General features: G+C 36.3%; 1 protein-coding gene across 1 annotated transcript; it reads left to right on the forward strand.

Moving 5' to 3' along the window:
* Nucleotides 1-288: 288 nt before the first annotated feature.
* LOC106662693 (titin-like) lies at nucleotides 289-19,386 on the forward strand. Its single transcript, XM_014386931.2, has 10 exons — nucleotides 289-480; nucleotides 8,858-11,420; nucleotides 11,455-13,199; nucleotides 13,267-13,423; nucleotides 13,486-13,664; nucleotides 13,721-13,901; nucleotides 13,961-14,094; nucleotides 14,214-14,440; nucleotides 14,500-14,734; nucleotides 19,034-19,386. The coding sequence occupies exons 2-10, from the start codon at nucleotides 8,884-8,886 to the stop codon at nucleotides 19,321-19,323; spliced, it is 5,685 nt and encodes a 1,894-aa protein (XP_014242417.1). The 5' UTR covers nucleotides 289-480; nucleotides 8,858-8,883; the 3' UTR covers nucleotides 19,324-19,386.
* Nucleotides 19,387-24,758: the final 5,372 nt, after the last annotated feature.

A 24,758-nucleotide genomic window follows, 5' to 3' on the forward strand; every position in this document is an offset into this window, starting at 1 on the left:
ATTTAGAAGTCAGTTTCTTGGAACAACAGAACATTTGCTATACATAAGGAATTATGAATTGGACGAAAGTTTCTTAGCGAAAGATTTATCCCAGAGCACATGGCCTTTTCCTTGTTTTCAAAACATAAGACCGACTTCCGCCAATTCTCACCCCTAATTGTCTGAGGTGGGTGACGTCATTTCTTCGGGGGCGTGCCTTTCCGTGGTGGGTCAAATGACGTCATAGGGGGTGAGAAATCAATAGCAGGGGGGGCAGCGGGCCCCCGATCTAGGATCGACCGCCGCCAACAGCGCCTCCAACCCTCCTCGACGTATTAAAAACCTTTTCTGCTGCCGATCAGTGATCAGCCTTTTCCGAGGAGACGACCGCCTTTTCGACCTTTTCCCAACGCCCAACGGTCTCCAACAGCTTCTCGAGAATCTGCTTCCAAATGTAGAAGATATGTATTTGACATTAGGCCCACAGATGACACAACTAATGTAAGCTTCCAAAAATTCCATTCATTGATTTGCCTTACGGAATGCACCCCATGACCGACCGTCAACAATTTCTATTTCAGCAAAATCACACAATAAAGAGTAAATAATGTTATTAGGATAGCACAGAAATTGTCACTGAAATACCATAATGGGTACATATCTAGTAATGTTGACCCTCTCCTAAGTATAATTGCGTAGGAAGTTCTTTATCCTATAAACCCTATAGTCTTTAATAATACTTAAACTTAGGACTCGTAGGGTGCTTTATAAAACATACCTTGTTCATACTAAAACAGATTCTCAAATAAACAAATCCATAACTAATCAACGTATAAAACATATACTAAGCTCTTTTCAAAAATGTTTTAAGCAGTTACAATATTATTTTACTATTTAAATGCATGACTAATTTTTAAGTTTTTTGACTGTGGCTGACAAGACGTGCTTCGGACTTGTTCTCGCCTCACCGAAAAGGGGGTGTGTCCTGTAGTTAGCAGTGAAATTTGAACAATAGGCGCTCGTATTTTAAATTCCAGAGGCGGATTGTTTAATATAAACTTTTATAGAAATGCCAGTATTTTTTTGTTTTATCGACTTCCACGGTGTACGGTACGTTTGCGTGGGGCCATCCCTCCCTTGCATCTGCATTCATAGTTTGCGGCATTGATAGTTTCCCCTATTTCACCTTCCACACACACATGAACAGTCTAATAGAAACATGTTTCAGAGCTTAAAAATTCAAAGGGTATAAATAAACTTGACGAATCTTTAATATGTCGTTGCATTTTCGTCCTATGAGCATATTGACCTTCAACTATAGCAAAAATATAAAAAAAATTAATTGACATCAAACCACTATTTAAATCCTACTAAGATCAATTAATACTACCCCAAAATATGAAATTACTATTAATAAGTTTTATTATCAAACAATAATGCTGTATAATAAATATCAGCACAAAATATTACAAACACTACTTTGAAAATAGAAAGTATCATATATTACATAAACAATTTTCTTATTTTTTTGAAGATAAATAAATACATTTTTCATGACAATATTCTACTCAATTGGCCAAATAAAACAGTGATTTACTTTACCTAAACTTGAAAAAAGAATCGTAGTTAATTTTTATTGGAGTAAAACTAAATATGAAAAGTCGAAGTACATAAATATATCCAAATTGTCCGCCTGTTTATTCTGACGTATGGCGAAGAACAAACGTGAAACGATCGATTTTGGAAATTGTAAAGGCCCATTGATTACTACAAACATAAATTTGATAATTTCACATAAAGTATTGGTGGAATAAAACATAATAAGGCCTAACATCGAACGGATCGATTATTTAAAGCTAATCTTAACTGCATTAGTATATTTAACATACTATACATATGGCCGATGTGATTTCGTACCCTCACTACCCTCTCTCCCCAAAAAAAATAAAACTAAAAATAACAGAGTCGTATCGAAACGACGCGGACCAGAGGCGATATTAGAAAATTCGTTCAATTTGTGAAATTACAAAATCGGATTTCAAAATGGAAGGTTACGTGGAAAAACTTATTGTAAATTTAAAAGAAGATAATAAATGCAAATTAATTAAAACTATATATTCGATTTTATCGAATGTACGCACATATTTCAGATTAAACATCTCTCTCTCTCTCTCTCTCTCTCTCTCTCTCTCTCTCTCTCTCTCTCTCTCTCAAATACACCTGTACACACAAACGCTCACTCACTAAATATTCTATATATTAATAATAAAATCTATATTGTACTCTGTTTTATATTTTATCAAAATTAGTAAGGTTATGTTCGGTGATATAACTAAAAGTAACGAAAAATTGTGGTTTTCAAAACACACAAAAGTTATTTGATATTAGAGATCACTAAATATTAGAACTGATGAAAATACACATTTTGTCTCGATCTACATGTATCCATTCCATCTCATATATGATTAACATTGATCAAGTGACCTATCATGGTAAAAATGCAAAAAAACATGATTTTCCAAAAGATACAAATCTTTAAAAATTTACAGAACAGTATGCCTTATCTATATTTAAATCTTTTGCCTCTGAACACGAGGGAGTAAAGACGCATTCAGACGTATTCAGAAATCGTGAGATGCGGTCTGGTGTGATGTAGGTTTCAGAAAAACATTTTCTTTATCGTGCCAACGTTTCGATCTTTATTGAGATCATCTTCNTCATTCAAAGTGTTTGTTTTCTGCGTAACATATCCTACATGTATTTGTTAAATGTAATCAATGTTTGTAAATCCCAGGAACTGAAGATGATCTCAATAAAGATCGAAACGTGGCACGATAAAGAAAATGTTTTTTTCTGAAACCTACGTCACACCAGACCACATCTCACAATTTCTGAATAATCATCGACTAACACATTAAATAAAATGATTGACTAGAAAAATTAGTCACACATAAGAACTGACAGAACGATATCGAGTAAGTTTTTGACGTTGCGCTAACACTTTGTTTTGTAATTAATTTTTTCAACTCAAAATCAATGACATCACAGGATTAACAATACGTCGAATAATGCTCATAAAAACAAAATAATCCTATCAAATTTCGATTTTTCTTATAATTTCAGATTATTCTTGCCGTTGGTGATTGGTTCGATTGAAGTCAACGTGTTTTCCAACAGCCGGGTTTTGTTGAAGAATCGCTAAAAAAGAAATCGTTCGGTATGTTCGTTCTATTCGTTTTCTGACACAACACTCTTTGATATGGGTGATTCTGTTTTAGATAGTTTTTTTTAATGTGAGAACTTATCAATTCTCATATACTTAAAACAGCTGATATCTTTACATTCGTTTAAACAAATTGATACGTGGTAAAACTTTACATTAATTCTTAACAGCAATAATAGAAAAAAATTGTTCTAGTTTTTCATAGTTTACTGCATTGAATAAATTTTAAGACTATAGAAATTAGTAATAAAGTATGATATTATGGTGATAAATTAAGTCATTGTGCATATTAAACAGTTGTATAAAAAAATAATATATCCTACTCATAAATATTACTTTCTAAAAATATTGAAATACACTGACAGAAGCAAAAATTCTGCCCACTTGTAATGTAACTTGATTTGTATATATTTTTATATATTTTGACGTTTTTTAACGTTTAATAATTGAGTCTTTGTCTAAAAAAGTTAAAAAAAAATATGTAAATTGCTAAGGAAAATGAAAAATTTTTGCAATTTAAAAAAAGACGGACAAATAAAATTTGTTTTAATTTTGTATTCGATTTTTAATTAATATTTCAACATCGCGTGTTTCCTCCTCTTATGTTAATTACATCTCGAAGACGCCTCGGTATACTTTCTACCAGTCTGTAAATGTATCTTTGCAGGAGGTTAGCCCATTCTTCTGGAGAGTATCAGGAAGTGATGATCACATCAATGAGCTACGTTGAAAAGGTGGGCTCTCGGACAAATTACAGGCTTTGAACCTATCATTTCGCCTTCTCCACACCCTTTCCCGCCCATCTGGAGATCGTAGAGCCAATCTACACTCATCTTAAAAGGTACAACAGACCAATCGTCCAAGGACTATGTTCTCGGAGGCTATGTTCTCGGTAAATTTTCGTCCTGTGGGCGAAAAGCCATCAGTCCATACTGATTTAAACTTCTTCGAGCAGTGCTTCAGAAATTTGGACACCTCAAACTTCCTTGAGCTGATTGATCATTCAAGCTTGAACATCATGAAGGTGCCGGTTTCGCACAATTCTCAAAGTCAAACAACGGTCATCCAGTGATTCTGTTACCCTAGGGCGTCCTGAACCGGGCCTTCTATGGTAGGACCCAGAAGCTAGAAAACGTCTAACAGCGTCATCGCAGAGTTTCGTGGGGAACTCCGATGACAATACCCGCAAACCTGATGAATCTTCCATCATCCATAAGTGCCACACGACGCGCAACATCCTCAGCACTACGTGACATTTTTAAGTTTAATTTAAATTAAGAAAAAAAAGATGAAAGTAAACAGTTTATTGCTTTAGAATTCTGAATGAATGAGACTTTAAATTTTAAATTCCGTAAAAATTAAACATTCAAAAATCTTTTATCCTTGTTATGGATTAAGGATTAAGTGTGTTTACGTTTGATTCCCAATTTCCAATTTAAAATATAGCATAAACAAATATTTATTGATAAAAACAATGAGACTAATTAAGGGCCGGTTTTTGTTTAATCGAGAAAATGAAAAAAATTAGTGGGGTGGAATTTTGTGTCTGTCAGTGTATTTCAGCCGGCAATAATTCTCTCCCATGGAAATAGTCTCGAATTTGAAATACCCTGCTTTGATATACTTGTTTTTGTACCTTACTTTCAAACAATAAACCATAAATTTGGGAAGTCCTTCAGGCATCAAAAGTAACAGGCCGAAGCAAGATGGTTCCATTTTCACGAATTTTCCATTTAATCAATGGACCAATTCCTGGATTGTCATCTCTTCTTATTTTTAGATATATATTCTATCGACTTAAGTGAATCTAAGTCAATTATCCTTTCTATAACCATCTGAAAGTGCAAAACATCTCAGTCCACCAAAATTAAAGCATGAGTTAAAGTTTGACGTAGGTACCTACTGCTTTTATTGATTACCTTTTTATATAAGCTTGCATGTATATTTGTACACACGTGTTGATCCTACGCAGTCCACTGACAATTCGACCTTTTGTACTTTACAAACTGCCAGATTCACAAACTTCTATTCTCAATTACCAGCAGGCCTCGATAACCCTGGGTGTTGGCAGTCCGAGGTCAGACCTTGGTCTTATCCATCTAACCACCAAGGATGGGCGCCGGATGGTGTGATCAGCTAGGTCAATCACATTGTGGACTAAATAGGTGAAGTGGTGAGACGTCAGGGTTATAGCCGGTGGAGGCAAAAAGATTCTTGCTTACACTTCCTAATATACTTTTTTTAAAAGATAGTTCCTACTCACAGTAAGTTGTTTTGCAACGATCCGGATTTCGAGCCTTTTAGCTCATCATCAGGTTGAAGGACTTCTACAACCACGTCTCTCGACATGAATTGCCAAAGTGAACCCGCTGATACCTCCGCCAACGCGACGTTCCAATTAGCANTCTCGTGCCATTAATTTTTTTTCATCTCAACTAAAAACCTTAATTAATTGTCTTGTATTAATTGGTCAAGCGGACCACGAAAATAGTGAATTAATTTTACTAACTTTTTCCGATAATTCACCAATGTATGGCAAACAACAGAAACCTAATGATTCATTTGTGGTGGGGTGGCTGAGTCCTATTGTTGGTTCGTTTAAAGTTAATTTTTTTTATTCTTTTAACTAACAACCTATCAATAAATAGTTCTTGATACCCGTTGTTTTTTGCTAAGGTTTTAATAGTTTTTAATTCTTTTTTATAGTTATCTATTATAATATTTTTATAGTTTTTATATATATAGTTTATAGTTAGGTGTTAGCGGAAGTTTTAACATCCGGTCTATGAGCCAAATGAAACCAGCAGCCTTTTGGGACTATGGGTGGAAAGAATCCGCTGGTATCATAGTGTCTGTAGTTGTGGGTTTTCTATATACGTCTATTTCTAATAGGTTGTTTATTATGGTCAGTTTTAGGTCTAAAATTCGTCCTTATCCTTCGCTCCTTCGTAATATTCGTCATTATCGACCTCTAAGAGGCGACCTGATCAAGGTGACTGGTATTTCCAGGATCTTCATTGTTTATAGGTTATAGTTGTAGGTTTTAGGTTATAGTGATTCCCGTTGCAGGCATGAAAATATGTAACATATTTATCTGTAACTATTTGCTGTTGGAACAATGGATTAACCCAAACAATCGATGGAATGTTTGTTTGAAATTAATCTATTGAAAGACATGTAAACTGAAGCTTTAAAAATTTAACTCACGTAAAACGTAACTACAAATACGTTTGTAAGAACAGCCAACAAGCTGACAATAAATCATAACCTAATAAAACACATTAAATTTCTCTATTGTAATGAAAACAATGAATTTGACACAATAACAAATTACTTTTCAATATTTTTGTTAGAAATTTGGTCTGATTTTGACTTTTTTCATTTGATATATAAACCTTTTTTCAATTTTTAATGTTTTAACTGATAGTTCCGAGATGTTTTAAGTCCTTTAGCACGGGACGTAACATAAGTAGAGGTACGTCTGTGAAAATGGATAGGTTTAAAAAGGTTCGTGTGTTCTTTTGGTATGTTTGCAATCGCAATAATTTCTCTTCCGAAAAAGAACCATTCGTTGTGAACTCAACAACCCTCCGGCTCACAAATTAAAACTATTTCACATCTGCTCTCCCAGAGGGGATATCGATTTTAATAAACCTGACTTTATTGGATGCCCGTGTGCCCTATGAGCATTACGAAACTGTTAAACGACTTCCGATCAAACATTCGGGTTTGACATGAAAATTCTTCCTTCTTCTTCACCATCAATTAGTACATTGTTGAACACCGTTTGGAGACAAAGCGTTTTCAAAAAAACAAAAGAGAAATTTTCATTTAATCAAGTTTTCTTTTTTTTATGTTCGTACAATTGTATAAAACAGTAGGCTTTATTTCTTTTTCCAGATGAAAACTATTCCAGATTTGACGCGGTAAAACGTAATAAAACTATTTGGATCTTTTTTATATTTTGGCAATCGATAAAAGTTTAAAAATCTTTTTTTATACTTCATGGACCGATAAACGACTTTGAGTTATGTTTCTACTTGATTTCATTGATCTGACAGATAAATTGCTTTTTTAAAATTACATTTCTAAACGTAAATTTTCCGATTTTCTGCCTCCCTAACCAATTTTTATTTCAAACTCATTCATTTCGGTAGTTTTCGTGGTCCGCTTGACCAATTAATATCATTCAATTAATTAAGGTTTTTAGTTGGGATAAAAAATTCAGTGTCACGAGCGGGATTCGAACCCACGACCTTCGGCTTGATACTCCGCTACTCTACCGCTTGAGTTATCGTGACTTCGATCCACTCGGGCACTAACTTCCCATCTCAACCCCACCTTTTGAATTTTCCCTCATTTTTGCCATTTTTCAAATGTCGTGTAATCTGTTACCAACGTTTTATACAGTCTTTTATTTTTATTAGTGGTATTTTTTTACCTAAGCTGTTTTGTAATAACTTTATCTGTTTTAAACTTATTAGGCAATTATCCAAACCGCACGTGAATTTAAATAATCGTAAAAAAAAATCTAAAACGAGTTAGAAATATGCATTTTTATGGTTTTTTCAGCCCCTTTTATGCTGCTTAACGTTATAAAGACAGTCTTCTACTAGTCCATGCTTTTTCATCAACTTAATATCAATGGTATTTATGTTTTTAATTGTCTGTTTTTATCTCTATGTCAACAATTTTAATTTTTTTTTGCTTTTTTGTAGCATGTTTTTTGTCAGCCAGTTAGACTTACAATTGTATTTATATATTATATATAAAATCATAAATGCATTTATAGAAGAGATAAACAGAGACTTTTTTTTTTCATTTTAGCAGTAAACTTATGAAATAAGTTGAAGTTGGCAATAATCTGGTAGGGTTCCTTGCGAAGGAAAGTTTTGCCACAGTGGCGTCTTAAGTACTTCGGCGTATTTCCGACAAGTTTCAAATTTAATAATGCTAGTTCTGTAATTTGCCACATTTGACTTTGAAAACAAATTATTGGAGGAGTTTTGCCTGTTAAACGTATTTTTCTGAGAGAACAAAAACGAAAAACTTTTACGAAATGTTCATAGCTCAATTAATATATATAACAACAGACATCGGAACACAGATAACAGAACAACAGATATATTATCAATAACGTTTGGTTAAATATTATTTATGATTTTGTTAAAAAAGAAAAAAGTAGGGCTGAGCTTTCAGTGCAAGTGAATAAAAATTAAAGTAGAAGATTTAAAATAAAACATCTTAGGTTGAGATAAAGATTTCTCTCTTACTTCAGTTGGACAATTTACTCGCATTTACGTTTGTTATTTGTACTTGGTTAAATGTCCTTTTTTCAATAACAAATTGAAAATTGAATTAAATAAGTTCAAAAAGTGATGTGTTATTTTATAATAAAATTATTTTGAACTTCTGGTCGTTGGAATAGTGAATAATATGCTACAAAAAAAAACCTTTTTTGCTGATTATATTGGAATTGCTTAAAAAAAAAATTAACACGCTGCTAAAATAAAATGTAATGTTAGTTGCATCACTACTTCAAAGTCTTTTACTCTTTTAAATGTTCATTACATAATGGCATGATAGTTTTCTCTTTTGTTTATTTAACTGATCATAAAACACAATTTAAAAATGTATTTCGTCTTCTATTTTCAGATGTACTCATAGATTAGTGGTAGAATATGCTGAAGATACCAAAAGGATTAAAGAAGAAGAAGAAAGGGAAAAAGAGCAAGCACAAAGAGGAGGATCTTTTTGATTCGGCCGAGTTAGAACAGTACCGGAAAGAGCAGCAGCAAAAACTCGAACAAGGGGGCTGTGAACCAGCGGAAGGGAACGACGAGAACAGCGAGGAGTGGCAGAAATTCAAGGCCCTCACATCCGGGGTTGATGACATATTAAAAAAGACCCAGGGTGACTTAGATCGTATCAAATCGACAAGTTTCTTCCAGAAAAAACCTCCCGGACCAAGTACACCGGCTCCGACAGAATCCGTTGCTGTTGCATCAAAGGCCGAACGCGAACCCGCCAAAGGAAAGTGGGTCGGTTTCGAAGAAGGCGGAGACGAACCGTCAGAAGAAGCTAGTGCGGTCAATCCTGAAGAAGCTGAGGCCGCTTTCGGCGACGAAGAAAAGTTAGAGGAAGAAGAAGAGGAAGAGAGTGAGTTTGAAGACGGCCAAGATGATATATTTGACACGTCATATGTTGACGTAGTTACCAGTGGGGAAGTAAAATTAGCATACGTTCCAGACAGTCCTGAGAAAGAAGAAGACGGTTTTGACCCGTTCGACACATCAATTGTCGACAAAGTCATTAAAGTAGATCCGAACGAAGAAAAAAAGAAAAAACTAGTAAGCCTAGGTTGTGCCGTCGAAGTTCTAACTGGAAAATTAGAAAAAGCAACAGCTGGCCCTCCTGTCGAAGCGGTAAAAACAGTAAGAAGGCGACCGAAACCGCAGGATTTACTTTTAGGAAGTTTTGACGAAGGAGGGGGTGGTGTTGACACAGAAGCCCAGCCCGAGCCGCCGCCGAAATCCCTTTTAGACGAAGACCCTATTTTTGAAGAAGAGACTCAAGTGGTTCTCGGTTTACCATCTGTAACTCCTCTTGCAGAAAATAAGTCTATCACACTTCAACCTGTAATAGAAAAACCCGAAGAAAAAGTAAAAGTTGATCTTCATGAGCTAGTCGAAGAATTTATACCGTCTTTCGGTGAAGTTAAAACTGTCCAATTTGTCGACCCGTCTGCAGAAGCTGTTGACGAGCTAGACGACGAATTTGCAGCTCTTGCGGCAGAATCTTTATCAAAACAACTACCGGGAGAGAATAAACTTTCCAAACCACCAAGGCCAGAATTACCTAAGGTCCCAGTAGATGAACTCGAAAACGATTTTGACATAGAGGACGATCCATTTGATACTACCTTCGCATCGCAGGTATTACCGGGAAAATTTGAGCTGAAACTTATTGAAAAGGAAATTCTAGAAAATCCTGCTCCTGAAGTCAATAAAATTGTCATTGACAGTAGAATTCAAGAGGCTCTCAACAATTCGGAACGGAAAGGGAGCGTAACTTTTAAGACAGCTTTTGACGAAGACGCGGAATTCGACACTCTTAGACCCTTAGAATCAAAACACAGGGATCTTTTAGGAGGGAGTACGACTGACTTGTCGAAAATTGTCCAGAACCCTATTGTTCCAGCAAGTGTTAAAGAGGACATCGACGAATTTTCTGACATCGATCCATTCGATACGTCCGTAGTAGATAAAATCGTCGTTCCGGGCAAATCAGAACTTCGCTTTCTCGAAAAGGAGCTACTCGAAGAAAGTAAACCCACGGTTCAAGTGGACTTCGACGACGATTTCGATCCGAGAGCAGACGAGAAAAAGCCCATTGTCAGACCCGATAATTTGACAGTTGGTCCTAAAAGATTTTCAGTTCCTAAAGTTGTTGCGTTTGATGTAAAGTCACCGCCTAAATTACCTGACCTGCTTGCCGTAGATCAGGAAGAAACCAACAAAGTCGGAAAACCTCTGACACCGTATTATCCTCCTCCAGGTGGCGAATCAATTGCACATACAGAGGAACAGAATGATCCGTTCGACACATCTCATGTGAAAAATTGTCCAGGGAGAATAGAATTAAAATTAATAGAAAAGGAATTAGTCGCCAAAGAGACACCAGCCGCTCTTCCTGCTCGCCAACATAGTCTATCAGACGACGAATTCGATCCGAGATCAGGCACCAAACCGGCAACACCAAAACAGCAAGATATTATCTCCGGTGACGTAGATAATCATACAAAATTACATACACCGGTAATCCCGAAAAAAGTATCGGAAGATTTCGAGGATAGCACAGATTTCGATCCTTTTGACACATCGATAGCATCGGTCCTCGTTCCTGGAAAAGCAGAAATAAAAATACTCGAAACCGAGTTAATCTATTCGAAAGAGGATCCCGTCAATCCGGTAAACCCTAATGCGATTACTGAAGCGCTAATTAGAAAAAGTTCTCAAAGTTCCAGCAGCCCACGCCTTTCAGTTAGCGACGTTTTGGAAAACACAGAAGACTTAGCGGTAAAGCCTTTGACTCCTGTCGTCGCATCTTCTTCTTCTTTCGATTTGGACGACTCTGTCGATCCTTTTGACACGTCAGGCATTGGTGACATTGTAGGGCCTGGTAAGACCGAATTAAAAATTCTTGAATCAGAGCTTATGCTAAATTAGATTTATTAAACTCTTATTATAACTTATAAGAAATAATACGATCATGGCGAACCCTTTCTTATTCACAGAAGACATCGGGAGTTCCCAGGTATCTAACTCCGCGGCTAGTTTTAATCCGTTTTTATCGGGAGGAAATGCTGAAGAAACTACGATACCTGATAATCCTTTTATGAGCTCGTATAATGCGCCGGAGACCAATGTCTACGATTCAAATTCTGGTACCAATCCGTTCGCATTCTCTTCAGAACCAACCACCACTTCGGATTTCTTCGGGTCGAACACAGATCAAACCGTCGAAATCAATTATGAAAATATTTTTGCCTCCAGTCAAGTACCGCCGCCATCGAGCGGCATTGATATTTTTAGCAATGCCAATGTGCCTTCAGAACTTCCTCAGAGTAAGCCTATCCAAGATGATTTCTTAACATCCACCACCCCAACTAATGACATTTTTGCCCAAAATATATCAGGTTCCGAAGCTTTGGAGGATGCCGATAGTGGCAAAGGTCCACCGAGGAGACCCCCGCCACCAAAGCCGGGTCCTCCCAAAGAGACCAAAGATCTTATTTTAAGCGTGACTGGCGCAATGGAAGCCACGTCATCTAGTTTATTAGACAGGTTGCAGGCGACAAGAACACCCAGCCCGACGCCAATGAGGGACCTTCACTCTCCAAGTCCGACTCATTTTGGAGATTTGCTTGAAGTAGACGAACCAATGCACCCTATGGCTCATAGCCAGCCTCAAGAAATGAATCTGTTAGGGGATTTTGATATTGAACCGTCTGGACCTATAGCAGAGCCTACGGTACAAGAGAAAAGGCCTAGTGTAGATAACCAACTTACTCCAATTACTCCAGTTGCTCCGCCTGCTGAAGTAGTACAGCCTTTAACACCAATGCCGGTCGTTGCATCGGCCCCGAAGCCGGCTTCTCCTGCCGCACCCTTTGTTGCTGCAGCACCAGCAATGCCACCTAGTCGACCTGCACCTCCAAGTGTGCCTCAGAGACCTAAATTACCTCCTCAACCTGCTCGTCCTCCTCCACCACCTGCCAGGGTACCCACTCCTGAACCAGTGTTGGATATTAAATCCCCACCACAAGAAATCAAGAAAGCCGAAGAAGTTGATAACATTTTCGGAGATATGGCGGTCACGAATGGAGTAACCTCTGTTCACACCACTGAACCAGATGATGTTTTTTCTGAATCTGAACCTCATGAGCACGGCGATTTTTTCTCTCAGGAACCTAGAACTCAACAGTCAGAAAATATTAACGATGTCTCATTTCCTCCGGTCGAAACACAAGAGAGTGAACTGGATTTTACGATTAAAGCCAGTCAACCCGCGTCTGAACCTTCTTATAACATTTTTGATGCTGCTCCTCCTCTAGAGGCTGATGAAACTTTCCCTGCACAATTATCACAGACAATCGAACCTTTAAACACTTCTGCTCGGATAGAGAACGCGTTTGACATGGGGGCGCTGACGGAATCAGTAGCCGCTTTTAGTGCCCAGCCAGAACTGTTTGCTGCACCAGTTGACGCTTTCAGTGCTGCGCCGATGGACGCTTTTTCCGCGGTTCCGGTAGCCACTTCGATAGACACGTTTTCTGCAGCACCGCCTTCTTCGGATGCATTTGGATCCGCTCCTACAGAGGATTTTGACGCTTTCACGGCTAAATTCGAGAGAGCCGGTTTTGGAGAATTTGGACAGCCCAAGAGTTCCGATCCGTTTGATCCGTTTTCATCGCAATTTCCCGGTGGAAACACTGGTAGGTGAAAATCCTCCCAACATTGTTTTTGTTTTTATTTTGTTTTAAAACATGGGTGATGTTAAAGCTGACGAGAGTTGCACTGGTTTCGGGGCGGATGATAATTTTGACAGCTTCCTATCTCTGAGAGAACCTCCGCCTGTTCCTCAAGGTACACCCGCACGAGTAAGCCGTGGTGAATCGGCAGAATCGGTAGACGACAATGAATTTAACATCTTCATCAAGTACGTATTCAATCGAATTGTTCATTAATACATACATTTTATGAAATTAATAAATCATTTAGACCCAAAGCTGCCGACGCCTTTGGAGAAATGGTGGACAACGGTCCAGTCCCTTCACTCGCCCCACCGCCGAAAAGTCCAAGCCAAATGAACGCGTTTCAAGACACAAGTCCGAGATTTAACCCTTTTGACAGCAATCAAGAAGCTCCGGCATCAGCAACGGAAAACATATTTGCCCAAGGTTCGTACACGATTGTTGTCTGTTTGGGCCGTTCACAACAAATAAAAAATATATAGCTATTTCAGCTGTAGAAGACCGACCCATGACCAGGACCGATTCACAAGAAACACCTCCCACACCTTTATTTGACGAAGACATGTCTCAACCACTGGAAAACTTCCCGAGAATCCATTACGACGGTCCTGGCTGGGAAATGCAACTAAGGCAGCCTAACAAAAAAAAGATCACCGGACAAAGGTATTAATATTATTTATGTTATTCGTTATACTACTTATCATTTGTATTCTGATCTTTAGGTTTTGGAAAAAGATTTTCATCAAATTGGTTTACCAAGGGGAAAATCCTGTACTGCAGTTATTCAACGGTAAAGATGACAAAGATCCTTTCCAGGAGCTGCCTCTTCAACCTTGCTACTCAGTGTCTGACATAGGTATTTATTATAATTACATTAATATACATGTTTTTAGTTGTTCCTTAACCAATTAATTAATTTATTATAATTACAACTATATCTGAACAAATTTCGAATGGTTTGCTTTTCAATTCCAGCTGCCCAACAATATGACCAATACGGGAAGATTTTCACGGTCAAACTTCAGTTTATATTTTACAAAGAAAGGCCTGGCGTCAGGCCAGGTCAGGTGACGAAGGCGGAGAGGATCACCAACAAGTTAAGCCAATTCGCCGCTTATGCGATCCAAGGCGATTACCAGGGTGTCAAAGAGTTCGGAAGCGATTTAAAAAAATTAGGCCTCCCTGTCGAACACGCTCCACAAGTAGGCAAGACCTGCTCTCACTCCGACCGGCATCCTTAATTCATGTTTTTTTCCCATAGATTTCACAGCTTTTCAAAATCGGCTCCCAGTGCTACGAGGACATGAAACAGTTCAGCATGTGCGTCGAGGAAGCTCTCTTCCGCCTGTCGGCACACAGGGACCGGGCTCTTACATACAAAATGGAAGAAGTGCAGATCACTGCCGTCGACGAACTTTATGTCGAGCAAAACGCCAACGGAGGAGTTGAAAAACAGATCGCGAGAGTCCGCCTCTTTTTCCTTGGCTTCCTTTCAGGCAAGTTTCTTGATTAAAATAACATTTTTACCTCATTGATTACGCGTATAAAGCATAGTATGAGATTTGTACTGAAACCTTTTTTTTTTCCTTATGATCTATGCATATTAATCATGGTGACGAATTCTTGTATGTGTGTTCATATTTGGGGGGTTATCGTGAAAAAAGGGCCAGAGGCGACGGTGGGAATCGAACCCACGACCGCGGCGTCTATGAGCCGAGAGTCTCTCACGCTAACCACCGCGGCCCCCACTTAGACCTTTTAAAAATCATAAAAATTTTACAAGAGAAAATATTAAAAGAAAACTATTCTTTTCCGAGTTGGTTGAAATAAACCTACCTGAATTTAAATCAAAACTAGAAGGTTGAATGTAAATAAAGAGCTATGAGAATTGGACTACATTGAAATTTTAAAACGTCGTTTGATGGGAAGGAATCTGAGATTTTTGTTTACGACCACCTTTGCCTTTTACAACCCACTCGCATGGCTGGCATCAAATGCAAGAAAGTTACGTTATCTTCTCTCTTTCGAAAAAGGGGGCGAAATGTCTAAAGGTTATTAAACAATTTTGATTTTAAAAAAGCACAGAAATCTGAATCAGAACATTGATTGCGTGGTAATTTGTAAAATCTATTAAACACATTACTTAAGCAGAAGACAGGTTGTAAAAGTTAAGTTTACAGAAAATATTAAAGTATAAATGTTAATTTTTGTAATGAAATCTGAAACAAATTATCAATGCCATGATCATTTAACTTGAGAAAAGTTTCATCACATAATCGTTTTAATTGAACGTACAGGGGTAGGAGTATTCGGTCCTGGAACCAATACTCAGAACCCGTGGGAAAATACACCATTATCTTCCAAGCTTCACGCAATGGAGTCAATTCAACTTGACTAAAGGGTTGACATCAAAGCACTAAGCTCAAATGTCATTAGTTCAAAGATGGTTTTGAACTGGAAAACCAAAATAAACTATTAGGTATGCAGAACAAAGTCAGCCTCTGCTGGGTCCCAGGACACATGGGAGTAGAAGGCAACGAGAACCCTTGAAGGAAAGGGGCTTCTATAACGCTGATAGGACCCGAACCCTTCTGTGGCATAGGAACCCCACTATCAATGAGTATATCAGACAGAAAAACAAAAAGAAAATGAAGGAACAATGGAAGTCACTCATTGGACATAGACAATCCAAGAATCTCTTAACAAATTTCGGAAGGACAGAAGTTACAGAATGTGTCAGGAACAAACTGCGAATCTTAACAGGACACTGCAAGCTAAATGGACCCTTAAAGAAGATTGATATAATACAAGTCTGCACATGCAGATTCTGCAAAGAGGCAGAGGAGACACCAACGCACCTACTTACAAACTGTGGTGCTACACTTGCTCGCAGGAGGAAGTGTTTTGGGATTGTACAATGTGACCATAGAAGAGATTCAATCACTGAAACCGGGCCTATTACTCAAGTTTCTTGAAGAAATATGACTCACCGATGTGCTTTAGACAGAGCACGGGGGATACAATAGCTCTTAAAGGACGAAGTATACTATACCCCGAAACTATATCTTCATCTACATCGTTTTCATTCATTCAGCATTAATAATTACGTGTGGTGATTAGTGACCGTTAGTCGATGATTATTCGGAAATCGTGAGATGCGGTCTGGTGGGATGTAGGCTTCAGAAAAACATTTTCTTTATCGTGCCAACGTTTCGATCTTTATTGAGATCATCTTCAGGGCCTGGGAGTTACAAACATTTACAAAAAAAAAATATATTTTGCATTGTGTAAATTAACTTTTTTACACATCCTACATGTTTTTATTAAATTTAAACAATGTTTGTAAATCCCAGGCCCTGAAGATGATTTCTATAAAGATCGAAACGTTGGCATGATAAAGAAAATGTTTTTCTGAAACCTACATCACACCAGACCGCATCTCACGATTTCCGAATAATAAATAATTAATAATTACAAACAACATTAATGCTAGTAAATTAATTCTTATATATTATTAGTAAATATTTGTGTCAAACCATTTATCTAATTCTTTATAAAAATAGGTTTTAGTGGATTTCTGGTATATTTGTTGAGCGTCTAAAAGTAGAAGGACTATAATGAATAACGCAATATAAATAAAACATACAATGTAATAAATTGATATCTTTTAGTTAGACAAAACATCTTTGTTCTTTTTTAACTGATTTACATCTTAAAACAAATATAACAATAAATAGTAACAAATGTAATACAAATTTTTTGGAGTTAATTATTTTTTTAGCTCTCTGTTAAAATTCACTTACCAGTCGCCAAACTTTCCATTGGTCTTAAATAATTTTTTCACTTCCTTCCTTGTAAGTCTATAGACTATTCTCTTCAACTGGTAATTGTTCATGCCTATTCCTACATTCTGGATTGATATGGTACTTCTGCCATCAACCCGTCACATCGTTCATTCTTATAAATACATTCATTCTAGTAACGTTCAACAGAATTTTTGTTTAAACAAATTAATTAAAAGCCGAGATTGTGGTCGAGAATGTATTATACATGGTGATTCACTATTTGTACGGCAAGGTTCGTCAGGTGCTGGTACACCTCGAATGCAAAAAAAAAAGTTCGCATGAACCATGGTCCCATTACCAACCCTTCGCGAATGTTCAACATTTTATGTTTTTTCCCATATCTACGGCTTTCGTCATAAATCTACACCAAAAATTCCAGAATTCAAAAAAAAAAAAAAAAGCATTGAAAAGAGCTTTAAAATCCCTTTAATTGAATTTTTAATTTTTTAAATTAATAATGCTTTATTAAAATTAATAAAAGAATGAACAAAGAACAAAAGTATATACAAGCATTGAGAATGCGGCATGTTAACCGTCTGCCGGTGGTCGCTCAAAAAAATAATATTTAGAAATAAATAAATTTAAAACATCCCAATAAAGCAAAACAAAAGCTACAGAACGTAAGCTAAAAAATCCCTTTAATAATCACCCTTTTAGAACTTTCAATTTAATTTTTGATAAAAAACAAACACTAAATTTTTGTAAAACTGCTAAATTTAAAATTTGTAAAACTAAACTAAAAAAAATTCAACGTAATTTTTCTGCTTTGGTTGTTCAATATATTTATTGTCTCTTTTTTGTGCGTTTCATTTATTTTTTACGTTGAATTTTCTTGTTCTTGTTTTTTTGTTAAGTTAATGTTGGGTTTTTACAGCTTCTGTATTGTTCTCTTGTTTTGTTTTCTCTGCATTCAGTGCAGATATTTTGTCCAATTTTTCTGCTTTGCTTTTCGCTATGTCTTTTTTACGTGTTTTGTTTCATCTGGTTTGCGGTTTTTTTTATTCAATTAAAGTTAAAATTTATTCAATTAAATTGCTGTTTTATACATTTTAGGAAATAAAATAACAGGACAAAAAGTTGAATTATTAAATTAACCTTTTCCACAGCTACCACTTTTTTTCCTTTTAGCATCAATTTTCTGCATTTTGGTTTGATGTATGTAAAAAGGGTATACTGCTAGAAAGCTTATTAGACAAAGAAGTTCTAAAAGGATGCCTTCTTTTTAAAAAAAATTTATCGCTCTTTTCAATTTTTTTTTATTTCTCCAAAAATGAATTGTTCACGAGCTTCGAATAAATTTTTGGACAAAAATCGTAAAAAAATATAAAATGTTGAGTATCTGAATCACCTAACATTGTTGTACAAATTGTGGATCAGCAATTGTGTATTGAATGCCCAGCAAGTACTGGGGACTGTGCAGAATAAATCAGACGACTTAACCCCTAACTTCTGATACCCAACTTAAATTTACGTTGTTCTGTATATCTATATTCAAAGTGTATTTTCAGATGCTCTTCAGCATTTTACCGATTGAACTATTAACCATACTTTGAGTTAGGAGAGTGTGTTGTATTTTTTATCACATTGTATATTAAATTCTTTAAGGCTTTAAATAAATTTTATTCTTATAACAGTGTATCTTTAAGAAATTAAACATTTATAAAGGTTTAATAGCTTTAAAATTTTGTATATTAAATTTGCTTGCATCTTGCCAATTTAGTTATGAAATTTTTTACAATAATTCTCTATATATCTGTATATCTGAAATAACTTCGTGTCGAGATAAAAAGTGTTATATTATCTCCGTTTCGGGCTGTTTAGCCTTGTCGGCCTTTTACAGAGGTCTATGTTATTTGTCTTGCAATAGGATCCCATAGTGTAACTCAATCTTGACATCATTTCATACAAATTGTTTAGAAAATTGTACTCACAAGTTATTTTTTGTTTTAGGTATGCCAGACGTAGAATTGGGCGTCAACGACTTGGTACGCCAAGGGAAGGAGGTGGTCGGAAGGCACGACATCATCCCCGTTGTCACCGAAGAGTGGATTCGACTGGAAAACGTTGAATTCCACTCTTGCGTCCAGTTGGACGAGTACGAAAGGACACGCACAATTAAGTTCAAACCACCGGACGCGTGCTATATCGAGCTTATGCGTTTCCGGGTGAGACCGCCGAAAAACAGGGAGTTGCCACTTCAGCTCAAAACTACAATTTGTGTAACGGGGAACAAGGTATAAAATCCTTTCAGTCATGTAATGTAACGTCAATATTATCTAAAGACAATTCTACAGATTTATAGATATTAATAAATTAACATGGGAAATACAAAAGCGTAAAGGGTTCTTTACAAAAAATACACTGAAGAAAGAGGACACTCGAATTTTGGTGTTTATTGAAACTATACAAGGTGACCCCAATCGATCCAGATTCACTTCCAGATCTTATAGGAAATTGAACGCTGAGTAAAAAAGGTCCTATGAACCTGTGTCCGCAAACCCTTCAGTTCCGAGCTACAGGCAAAAAACCATGAAAAACCACGTTTTTTGACCTTATTCGTGAAATTGTTAGTAAACCGTTAGCCTGACCGTAAAACAGCTCGAAACAACATCTGTAGAGGATTAATTTCTGCGTCGAATGAGATCAAAACCAGCCTGATCGGCCGGAAATTTCATTTTTGGCGATTTTTCGAAGTTAGGATGTGAAGGGGTACACAAAATTCACCATTTCTGACATTTTTATCGAAAATTCACAACTAGAACACCCTTTTTTTTACCCTTTCCACCACCCCGCCGTACCTGAGGAAGACCCCATACCGGCGGACAAACGCTTTAGCTTAATCGAATTGTATATCTCAACGGATTTCAAATAAATGGGATAAAAAACCTCCCAACCATCTTTCCTTCAGGCGAGACCGCTGGTCGGTTTTTGAAGGGACCATATTTTCATTTTAAAACCTAAAACAAAAGGTCTTCCCTTGCTGGTTTCCCCTGGCACATTTACTTTTCCTTGATTTTATTTTCTATCTATTTATATTATCTAAAATTTTACTAAGAAGAGGAAAACAGCCCGGAACCCTAAACCTAAACCTATGTTTAATTATGCAATAAATAAATAACGGTAATAAAACTCTAACAATAATAACATTATTTAGGACTTAATAATTTGAATAAATAGGGACTTGTTCATTTAAGCGTATTTGAGGCAAAGTCTTTTAGTGCTGATATTAATTACATCATACTTATTTTAATATGAAACAAATTATGCATCATCATGATCATCATGATGATCATTCATGATTCTTAAGAAAAATTATTAATTTTTGATGATTTGCAAGAAAATTCGCCAAAATACTGGAAAATCACAGACTAGCTTTTGGAGATTAGGCGGCCATTCTGCTAAGGTGATGGTCTTTAGCAAACGTTCTCTTTCTGCATTGAACACCCTATCAAAAAATTCTCATTACATTTTATTTATTGTAAAAAACCATTACAATAGCTTGAGTGAAAAATAGCGATAATTTTCTTTGTAACGTTTGTAACGGAGAATTTTTTCATAGGGTGTTCAAATTGCGAATTTTCGATTTTGAAAATGTGGATTTTGGTGAAATTTTCGGCCGGTCAGGCTGGTTTTAGTCTCATTCGACGCAGAAATTAATCCTCTATAGATGTTGTTTCGAGATGTTCTATGGTCAGGCTAACGGTTTACTAATTTTACGAATAAGGTAAAAAAACGTGGTTTTTCATGGTTTTTTGCCTGTAGCTCGGAACTGAAGAGTTTGCGGACACAGGTTCATAGGACCTTTTGTACTCAGCGTTCAATTTCCTATAAGATCTAGAGTGTGGCTGAATCAATTGGGGCCACCCTGTATATATTTTTATCATTATATTAATTACATCATACTTATTTTAATATGAAACAAATTATGCATCATCATGATCATCATGAAGATCATTCATGATTCTTAAGAAATATTATTAATTTTTGATGATTTGCAAGAAAATTCGCCAAAATACTGGAAAATCACTTATGATTGATTAAAATTTAACAAATTATTACATGGATTTGCTCTAAATAATCCATATATCTCATCTGGCCTGGCGGAGGGTCGTAAGCCTCCTAAGCATCGAGTAAACAAGCGATCGGATTTCGTCTTGTGAAACCCAATCCCATTCTTAGACAAAGCAGTTTGAAGCTGTTCAACGCTTTTGGGAGGCGGCGAACGATATCAAACCCGTCTCTTTATCATGTCCCATAAGTGTTCTATGGGTTGGAGATCAGGAAAGCGTGCTAGCTTCGTTGTGGAAATCCCTACATCCTCTAAGTAAAGGGTGACAACTGGACACGAGATCGAGCATTATCATGCATTAAGACGAAATGGGAATGAGACCAGAACTTTACTGAAGAATTTCTTCAATGTAAGTGCAGTGAAAGATCCTCTGCACATTCTGTGCGGTAAGGGCATTGACGTTTATTTCACCTCATACCATAATTGACTGTCCTTGACGCATGACACATGAAGCAAAGCGTTCTCCATGTATTCTCCACACACGGTCCTAGTCACACTTGCCATGTACCAAATTCATCTGTGAAGAGAACAGACCTCCTTTGTTTGATTATTATCCAAACGTGATACTGAGTTGCGAATAGTCGCTCGCCTTCTGGATGTCTCTCCTGGAGAGAACCTGATGGGGGACGTATTTAGGCTATTTTCACGAATGGTAACTATTTCAAAGCTCACCTTTTCATTACAGACCATTTGGATGTAACTACCTATCTTGGAAGCCGTTAAATAACTGTTCCTTTGTGGGGTAAGAGCAATAAAATTATCTTCTTCAGCCGTCGTACATTCTTCGATCGAGACTTCCGTTGGCCTTAAAGCTCGATAGACCTCGTGGATGGTAGAGCACGGCTCACCCAGGACTTGGGCTATGTAACGGTCGTTGGCCAAACCATCTATCTACCCGGACGAGATCAATGGTTTAGCATTTTTCATTTTGTCTTTGTTCATTCTTATTGACCAAGAAACTTGAGATCAAAAAACAAAATGGAATGTATTATTCGCTGGCTATTATAGACGTGCACAATATATTATTTATTGATTGCAAAAACATTTTCAAAACACAAATTATTTATTTTAATGTACGAAGAGTTATATCTGCTTTTTACATTTTTCAATTGATTCAGCAGAACTTTCAAAGTATTTCATTTTAGACTATGAAAATAGTCTATATTAATTATGTTTCGTACTTATTCCTAATAGTCTATATTACTTATGTTTTGTTACTGGCTCTGGCAATAAATTCAATAATTTTTCAAGTCCTTTTTTTTTTAATGTAGTCTTGCGTTGTTTTAAAGCTGCTCAAAAAAAGATTCTGTATACGCCATTATACATTTTACGGTATTTATTTTTTAGCTTCGATTGGTCAGAAAATTTTTTAACTCTAAGCTAAAACAAATTTTGTATAAAAAATATAATTACCTGTTAAGTTCTGTTTCAAAACCAAAATCCAAAACATTTCTGAATATATGATAATTAGGGTATGTATTATAACTTTTAAAATTTTACTAAAACATTTAATGGAAACTCCGCGTGAAAAAATCCTTAGGTCGTGATTGATCTAATTTACTTGCATAAGTCATAACCCTCCAAGAATTAGTTAAAATGTTAAAAACCCTGAGGATGGAGCTTTACCAGGCAAACGAATCGTTAAATTCGTTAAATTTAAATTTAACGATATACATCCTTTCTTGTATGTATGTTGTTCGATGACCTGTTTAGCCCCAAAAATATTTTAAATTTGCAAATTTTCTCTGATGTTTGATGTCTGATTTAATCTAATTTATTATTCATTTTCTTCACATTAAGGTTCATTGGCTGTTAACTGCATATCGCATCATTTTATATTAAACTCAACCTCTGATTTTTATTTTTAATTACAATATCGATGGCTGGTAGTAATCATAAAAAAGTATTGTTCAATAAATAATATACGTATTATTCAGAGATCGTGAGATGCGGTCTGGTGTGATGTAGGTTTCAGAAAAACATTTTCTTTATCGTGCCAACGTTTCGATCTTTATTGAGATCATCTTCAGGGCTCAAAGTCTTCTGTGTAATTGTGCCTTTCTTGCGTGTCGTGTTGAGAGTGCAAAATTAATAATATTCACATCCCCTCACACTACTCTCTCATATCCATAAATGTTTCATCATTGTTCGCCAACATTCCATTAGACACAATACTGATCATTTAAAGATAAATGGCCCAGCATAACGCCACACACAAGTCTACCAAAGAACACGTTCATAACAATGGTTCGACACTGCTGTGTTAACGGATATTTTACATACAATAATCAATTTTACAAAAAACTATTTGGCATAGCCATGGGTAGCAACCTAGGCCCGATACTTGCAGACATAGTTATGACACATCTATTAAACAGTCATACCACAACTTCCTTTCACATTACCCTTCCTCACTAAATACGTAGATGATATATTGACAGCAGTTCCCTCAGATCAAATTCAAACTACAGTAGATACATTTAATAGTTTTCACCCACGCCTACAATTTACACATGAAATCGAAAACAACAAAACAATCCCATTTTTAGATACACTCGTAATTAAACAATCAAATGGCACATTAATCACAGATTGGTATCAAAAAACCAAGAAACGCAGATCGCTACCTCAACTTTAAATCTCACCATCCTCTTCGTAAAATAATAAACACGGCCAAAGGGTTATTTCACAGAATTATTACCCTGAGCCATGAATCATTTCACGACAAGCACATAAAGATATACAAACAGATCCTCCATAACAATCACTACCCTAAACACATAATCAACAGAATAATCAACAACTACAACTCAACACTAACACATTCCACTATTACTAATAATACTACATTAAGTCTATCAAATATAAACAAACCAGCAAACATTTCCATGTCATTCGTTGACGGTCTATCACATAAATTAAACACATTTCTCTCGTCCGATAACTTTAAAATAGCTTTCAAAAATTATAAAACAATAATTTTACTTAACTTTTTTCCAAAATTAAAGATCCCACATCAATAACAAATAAATCTGACGAAATTTACAAAATCAATTGTTTAAACTGTCCGGCAACTTACATCGGTCTTACATCCCAATATCTGGAGAAGAGAGTAAAGCAACATATCTATGATTGCAAAAAACTCAAGCAAAATCCTACAGCACTCGCTACCCACCATTTTGAACACCAACGCAATTTCGACTTCAACAATCCAAAAATATTACGATTAATTATGGTTTTTAGTTGAGATAAAAAAGTCAATGGCACGAGCGGGATTCGAACACACGATCTTCGGCTAGATACGCCGCTGCTCTACCACTTGAGCTATCGTGACCTCGATCCACTCGGACACCAAAACTCAAAAGGTGGGGTTGAGACAGGAAGTTGGTGTCCCAGTGGATCGAGGTCACGATAGCTCAAGTGGTAGAGCAGCGGCGTATCAAGCCGAAGATCGTGGGTTCGAATCCCGCTCATACCATTGACTTTTTTATCTCAACTAAAAACCTTAATTAATTATCATATATTAATTGGTCCAGCGGACCACGAAATTAATGAATAAAAAATTTATTTTGCATTGTATAAATTCACTTTTTTCCACATCCTACA

The sequence above is a fragment of the Cimex lectularius genome, unplaced genomic scaffold (assembly GCF_000648675.2).
Source record: "Cimex lectularius strain Harlan isolate CLEC.00 unplaced genomic scaffold, Clec_2.1 scaffold84, whole genome shotgun sequence".
In the NCBI taxonomy this organism is placed as follows: domain Eukaryota; kingdom Metazoa; phylum Arthropoda; class Insecta; order Hemiptera; family Cimicidae; genus Cimex; species Cimex lectularius.

Excerpts from the sequence above, each read along its gene's own strand:
- LOC106662693 (XM_014386931.2), top strand. The coding sequence starts at position 8,884 with ATGCTGAAGATACCAAAAGGATTAAAGAAGAAGAAGAAAGGGAAAAAG. Across the intron at positions 13,902-13,960 it reads AAAAAGATCACCGGACAAAG|GTTTTGGAAAAAGATTTTCA; the intron begins GTATTAATATTA and ends TCTGATCTTTAG. Across the intron at positions 14,095-14,213 it reads CTACTCAGTGTCTGACATAG|CTGCCCAACAATATGACCAA; the intron begins GTATTTATTATA and ends TTTCAATTCCAG.